At 51.2% G+C, this 7,282-nt stretch overlaps 1 protein-coding gene across 1 annotated transcript; it reads right to left on the bottom strand.

The window, feature by feature from the left end:
* Positions 1 to 442: 442 nt before the first annotated feature.
* Positions 443 to 7,282, bottom strand: LOC128045761 (L-amino-acid oxidase-like). The gene is made up of 7 exons (XM_052638217.1): positions 7,267 to 7,282; positions 5,376 to 5,590; positions 4,821 to 4,933; positions 3,207 to 3,408; positions 2,621 to 2,686; positions 2,271 to 2,407; positions 443 to 1,235 (listed from the first exon to the last, which is right to left on the bottom strand). Exons 1-7 carry the CDS (start codon positions 7,280 to 7,282, stop codon positions 443 to 445), a joined length of 1,542 nt encoding a protein of 513 aa, XP_052494177.1.

The raw sequence follows: 7,282 nt of genomic DNA, 5'->3' as shown, positions 1-7,282 counted from the left end.
GGCATCACTGACTCAATGGACGTGAGTCTGAGTGAACTCCGGGAGATGGTGATGGACAGGGAGGCCTGGCATGCTGCGATTCATGGGATCGCAAAGAGTCAGATACGACTGAGCGACTGAACTGAACTGAACTGATTATTCAAGCTAAGGTCTGATTCTAGTACTTCCATCCTTGATTTTTTTCCCCTGTCCCTCCAAATACCCTGACTCTGCTGACCCTTCTCAAGGGCTTGCAGGAGAGAGAAGCAGGAAAGGGGATGAATTTGACAGCTGGGGTCTTTGTCTGGTATTTGGAGGATCCTGTTTGTGGGCCAGGGAAACTAACATTGACGTCTGGCCAGGGTCTCTGCCTCCGACTCCCACCTCACAGGCGGCTCCCTGCCAGATTCCCTCAGGGATTTCTCTTAGGGTTAGAAATGATTGTGACTGTTGGTGAAGGGTTCTATCTCTCGGTGATCTCTTTGTCCACGGCAGCCTGGATGTTCTTGGCTACCTGGAGGCCGGACTTGATGGCTGTGTCTATCCAGGCGTGGGGCAGGCAGGTGTGCTCGCCAGCAAAGTGGATGCGGCCCTCTGGCTGGAAAAGTTGCTGCGAATAGTCCACAAACTGATAGGGTGTGAACTCGGTGAAGGCGCCCATGAAGAGGGGGTCCAGAGACCAGCGCTTGAGCACAGAAGAGGGGCACATGCGTTGCAGATCCTGCTTGGGAATCTGGTGCACCGCCGCCAGGTCCCTCAGGACGATATCCACCACCTGGTCCTGCTGCATGGATGCGAAGAAGAGGGAGTCTTTGTCCACGGTGTAGGAGGCCAGCAGGACGCCCTTGCTGCTGGGCAGGCGGTGGCTGGGGTAGTAGATGTAGCGGGAGGGCAGGTCTGTGATGGAGACCCCGCCCTGGATGCCGTCCCGCTCCCAGAAGGACTCGTTGCACGCCAGAACCACCTTGGTGGCGCTGGTATAACGCACTGAGCGGAGCGCGTCCATCTTGTCTTGGGAGAGCAGGGGCTCAAAGGTGATGAGACGCGTCGCCTTGGCTGAGGCGGAGATGATGACAAAGTCTGCGGTGAGGGTGCGCAGGGTGGAGTTGGTTTCACCCGTCCGGTAGGAAATCCGAACCTCAGGCCCATCTCTCACTACCTTCTCCACCTTGGAGCCCAGACGGACGGTGCCAGGCTTCAGGCTGGCGTTAAGGGCTTTGGGAAGCTGGTCAAAGCCACCGGTGATCTCGGAAAAGCTGTAGTGGTGAAGAGAGGGAAGCGGGGTGGGGGGGGGGGGGAGTGTGGGAGGCACCAAGTCAGTCTGCTGAGTTGCCAGCAGCGATCCCAGTCCAAAAAGGGGGGAAACGGGCCTCCTGCAGTATGTGGTGGATACTTCATGCGTGCTCAGTCGTGTCTGACTCTTTTGCAACCCCATGGACAGTAGCCTACCAGGTTACTCTGTCCATAGAATTCTCCAGGCAAGAATACTGGAGTGGGGTGCCACTTCCTTCTCCATGGGATCTTCCTCACCCAGGGATGGAACCTACGTTTCTTGGGTCTCCTGCATTGCAGGCAGATTCTTTACCATTGAGCAACCTGGGAAGTCTGTGTACTTCACACATGACACCTTAACTAACCTCTGTGAGGAAGGGTTCATTGCTTACTTTTAGTTTGGAAAATGAACACCCAGAAAAAAGGGACTTTCTCACAATGACATGTGCAATCTAGCAGGAAAGCCCATGGCTTCAGCCACCATGCAATTCTGCATCCCAGGAGGTGTCCTGCAGACCTACGTGTTCCAGCCCTTGCCCAGCTTGTGTGAATCTGAGTTGCATGACTTCTCTGAGCCTCAGCCCCCTCACTGGTAACATGACTCTGAATTATAGTGTACTTTGGCCACCTCATGTGAGGAGTTGACTCACTGGAAAAGACTCTGATGCTGGGAGGGATTGGGGGCAGGAGGAGAAGGGGACGACAGAGGATGAGATGGCTGGATGGCATCACTGACTCAATGGATGTGAGTCTGAGTGAACTCCGGGAGTTGGTGATGGACAGGGAGGCCTGGCGTGCTGCAATTCATGGGCTTGCAGAGTCAGACACGACTGAGCGACTGAACTGAACTGAACTGAACTGACCTTCCAAGTGATCATAGCATTAAATGTGATCATCCTTGGAAAATGCTTAGCATGGCACCTGGCACATAGGAACTACTCAGTAATCAAAGTTCCCTTTCTCTGTTCTGCATGTTTGAGAAAGGGGTAGACTCAAGGTCTGGTCCAGATCAGCCTTACTCATTACTTGTGAAGATCATGTCCATCTGAAGGGACTCCAGAAGGGACTTGTAGTATCCAGCATCCTCATTCATCACATCCCTGATCACCTTTACTCCTCCTTGGCTCAGCATCCCTTCCTTCAGCAGGTAAGCCTGCTGGATGGAAGCATCAGATAGAGGGCACAGTATGTAGGAAGGGGCCTCAGTAGGGGCCTGGGGTAGGCAAGGTTGAAGCAGGGGTGAGGGGACTCCAAGGAGGTGAAGCCTTGGACATTGGGAGAAGGTCCTGGTAAGGAGGGGACAATCCCAGGGGTCTAGGTTGAGCACAGACCCCCTTTCATCCCTATCTTGGGAATTTGCCTCACTCACCTTGGTGGAGTAAGAATCGTAAAAGGACGTCAAGTGGCTGCAGTTTAATTCTTTCAGGCTTTTGAGCTGTAGAGAAGAGCAAGGGGTAGTAACTTGAAAGTCATAGAACCAGAGGCGGGACTTCTGGGTTCTTTGGATGATCCTTTGAAGAGGGTGGGGACTAAGAGGAAGTAGATGGAAGGAAAAGGGGGAGGGAGTTTCCACCTCCTAAATTTTCTCTCCCCCACCCCAGATCTCTCCTTCATTTAATTTAAAGGTGAAGACATTTACTTCAATCCAGGAAGACTGATTCATTACCAAGGATTGGATTACCTGGTGATTCCCCTTCCTTCTACTGCTTAACCAAGGAATGGGTGATTGGCCCACACGGGACAGAAGAGATGGAGCTGGGCACTAGGGCTCGGGTGGCAGTATTCTTCGGGGGTGTTAGAAGGAAGATAGACCAATCATAAGAGTATCAGGTAGGAGTAAGGTGGCCTGATGGATGGTCGCCTAGCTTGCTAGGTGACTTTTGGCCAGACCCGTGTTTTCCTGACCCTGGGGTGGCAGCAGGGGGCGGTGGGGAGAGGAAGGAGGCAGAAGTCACCTTGCCAAGGGACTGGTAGGAGAGATTTATAGCATTCTTGCCCTTTTCTCTTGGGTTCATGGAATAGCCTAGAAGCTCTGGGTTGGCCTTAATCTCCCTGGCGCGGTAGCGTTTTCTGTTGATGAAGTACCAGGTGTTGTCATCATACTGGAGGAACTTGTTTAGCTTCAGGCCCAGCTTCCTGACATAGGTGTGGACCAACCTGGAACAGACACAGGCGCAACGTGGCCCTCATCCATGTGACATCTCATTCCTGTTTACCTCACAGTAGAAATTATTTCCAGGAGAACCAGTTTCTTCGTGTGCCCAAGGAGCCCAGACCGACTGCCGCCCCATCTCTAACCTCGGCTTCTCTTACTGCTGCGTTAGTTCTTTTTCTCTTATTTTTGCACTGAGGGAGACAGGGAGTAGGTTTTCCCCATGACTGAAAGAAGGCCCTTAAGGAAATCCCAGCATAGAGAGCTCAGCTACAGAGCCCAAGACATTTTGTTTCAGACAGAATTTAAAATCCCATTTCTAAGTACGCTTGAAAAGTGAGAGTTTTAGTTGCTCAGTTGTGTCTGACTCTTTGCAACACCTTGGACTGTAGCCCACCAGGCTCCTCTGCCCGTGAAATTCTCCGGGCAAGAATACTGGAATGGGTATTCTTGGGGATTTTCCTGACCCAGGTTCTCCTGCATTGCAGGCATATTCTTTACCATCTGAGGCACCAGAGAACCCCTAAGTAAGTTTGAGGCCATATCTAAAGACACCTACTTTGCGCTGCTACTGTTAATTTTTTGGTTTTGTTTAGGATAGTGTTTGTAGGGAAATCTCAGGTTTAGTTTCCACTTAAGGCAAAAAATGAGGCATGTGGTGGGGCGTCAGGTGAAGGATCTTTTTGTCTTACAAGCCCCAGAACTGGGGGCCAGGTTCTCTTCCAGATTCTGATTTAGAAATTGAGCATATGCTTTGGCGCCAAGTACTCCCTTGATTTTGAGGAGCTTTGTCACTTCCTCCTAGGAGAACCTTAGGTCAATCACTTAATATTTCTGAGCCCAGTTTCTTGATTTGTAAATAGGAAAAATACAAGTATTACATTATAGGGTTGGGAGAGTCAAATGAAATAATGCACATATAGTATTTAGGACAGGGCCAGACACATAGGAAGTGTTCACGAATGACAGCTACTATTATTATTATTTACTTTATAGCTTAAAGTAGTACCTGGCCTCCCTGGTGGCTCAGACTGTAAAGAATCTGCATGCAATGCAAGAGACCTGGGTTGGATCCTTGGATTGGGAAGATTCCCTGGAGAAGGGAATGGCTATCCCCTCCAGTATTCTTGCCTGGAGAATCCCATGGACAGAGGAATCTGGCAGGTTACAGCCCATAGGGTCACAAAAGAGTCGGACAACAACAAATGGTCATTATTAGTTTGGGATCTTCCACTTTCTGTATTACCCTGAGCTCTGAGCCTCGGTCATCTCTGTCAGCTGGGGGACCAGACTTGCAGGGTTGAATTGCATGAGACAGTGAGTCTGAAAGGGCTCTGACACAATGGCAGCAGCCCATCCTCTGCTCCTCTTAATTCTTCCTCCTTGCCTTTTGCTCCATCCCTCTCCTGAGACTTACCTGTGGGACTTCGGGATTCGCATGGGCCCCAGTTCATAGTACCAGCCCTCCTTCTCATTCCTGAATGTCATCACTCGACCCCCGACGTAGTCGCTGGCTTCCAGGATGGTTACCTGGTATCCAGGGAGGCTGCTGTCACTCCCAGAGTCATGCACTCCCTTTTCCCACCTGCCCTGGCCACAGGCTCTATTCTGGAATTCCCACTGGTAATGTGGGAATGTGCAGGATAACCAAACTGGGCAGAGTGGGGTTTCCTCCCAGAGGGACCTGAGTAACGTAGGTGATGCAGAAGGGCTCCAGGGTTGCAGGGGTCAGAACACCTCTTGGCCCTTTCTGGCTAGCATAGCCCTTCTCTACCTTTATTCCCAAAAGAACACAAGTTACAGTTAGGTCTCAGGGGATGCAGTTTTTTGAGGAACAATAACTAAGGGCTAAAAGACCCAGTGGGTTATGCTCGGTTGTCTAAGGGTTGTCTGTAACCCCACTCCTTTTCTTTTTTCACCCAACGAAGCAAACTGGAGGTGAAGGACTGAGGCCCCTCCCATACCAGCTCACCTGATGGCCCGCATCTTGCAGGGCCTTGGCCGCCGTCAGCCCTGACATGCCAGCTCCCACCACCACTATGCGCTTGGGCACCGGGGAGGTGTGGAGGCCCTCCTGGGCTGTGACAAGGATAGACTCGTATTCAGGGTCCTCGAAACACTTAGCCAAGTCCTCATAGAAGCCAAGGCAGCTGGGAGTGGCCAACAAAAGCCCCAAGATCAGGATTCCTGGGGCAGAGAAAGGAATGGGGGCTGGGGCTCTGTACCCTGCCCTGCCTGGGCTGAGCTTGTCTGTGTGGATGAGTGGGAGTGATAAGGTCAGGAGTGTCTGTCCAATGTGTGGTTGTAAACATGTGTTTGTGATTGTGTCTGTATCTGTGTTGTGTGGGATATGAGCGATGTGTGAACTATGCTAGCTTTAGTTGTGTGATTGTGAATGTTCACGTGTATGGATGTGATTGGAAAATCCTGGTTGTGTGCAGCTTCCTACTGGAGGGTAATGTGCCTGCTTCTGAGGGTGAATGTGTGTGTGTTTGAGGTTGTCTATGACAAAACTGCTGTGGTTGTGAGTCTCTGGTCATTGCCCTGTGTAACTGCATTGTTTGTGATTTTATGTGCAATGAGTATGTTGCGGGGCAGTGTAGGTACCTGAGTAAATGTGTGGATGAATCTGTACAGAAAAGTGAGAGATGTTGTAGAAACAGTGCGTGTTGGCCTGTGTTTGGAGGAGGGAGAATGATACGTATGCATTTGCTTGAGTTTCAGAGAGAATTTGGTTGCTTGTGTTCTTGTGTTTGATTCTCTGTGTGTGTTTGAGCATGAGGTGGGACTGGGGAGCCTGAGGATGTCTAAATTCTTTGGAAATGTGTGCATTTGTGAGAGGGTGTGTGCGTGTGTGTGTGTGTGTGTGTGTGTAGCAGAGTTCCCTTCGGGGAAGGGGAGTAGGGGACTTGTGACCACTTTCTCAATGACTCATGCCCCACAGGAACTTGCTAGTCCTGTTGTTCTTCTCCAGCCTCACAGTAGTTTTTTCAAAACATTCTGTGTTTTCTAATGTGCAGTCAAGATTGAAAACCATAGTTAATACATAACCTAAGTCCAGAGTGACTTGGTTTTCTCCTATCCAAATAGCTATTCTGGTGTACAGAATAGGTGTATTCCCCTAAGAGTCGGGAACCCTGAAAGAGAGTCTGTGTGGTTTCCTTGGTGTCACTTGCTCTAAAGGGAACAGCCAGGAGCCATGGCACACTGATGCCCCTGCACTAGCTTTAGGGTTTTTGGCAGGTGAGAATCCCCTTAATCCAGTCTTTGTACTGGCAGCACAGCTGAAGCTCTCAGAAGAAAAGGGGTCTTCAGGGGCCACCCACTGAGGAGGAGCAGGGACCCTGCTGGTTCCCAGTGCAGGCCACTCCCAATGCTAGAAGAGCCTTCTGAAGGGGAGACTTCTCAGGAAAGGGGAGAGGAGTGACCACGCCCCATGGGACAGAGAGTCAAGCCTCCCAGCAGCCCCCAGCCCCCAGCCCACCTCAACCTCTGGACTCCATTCTCCCCCCGGGACAGGTTTTCCCATCTCCCTGAGTGATTGCCATTCTGTCTCAGTCCCCATGACCTTCCCCTTGAGTGGGCCCAACCCCCAAATGCATTCTCCAGATCTGTATCCATCCTCTCGACTCACTTTCAACACCTGGACCTACCCATAGCCCCTGACCTAGCTCCCGTCCCATCTCAGAACCCACCCCTCTTTCCCTAGCCTGGCCCTATGCCCAGACTCCCCTTTGGACCCATTTCACCTTCCCCCCAGGCCACCCCCACTCCACAGTCTAGCTCTTCTGCCCTGTTTCAGCGTCCAATACCTCCTTCTTCAGGTGCCTTTCTCTCAGATTCAGAGGAAGAACCCTCCTTACCTCTCATCTTGACCAT

Source organism: Budorcas taxicolor, chromosome 3 (assembly GCF_023091745.1).
Source record: "Budorcas taxicolor isolate Tak-1 chromosome 3, Takin1.1, whole genome shotgun sequence".
Lineage (NCBI taxonomy): Eukaryota > Metazoa > Chordata > Mammalia > Artiodactyla > Bovidae > Budorcas > Budorcas taxicolor.
The sequence above is the reverse complement of the archived record's forward strand: the minus strand, read 5'-3'. Positions and strand labels throughout refer to the sequence as shown.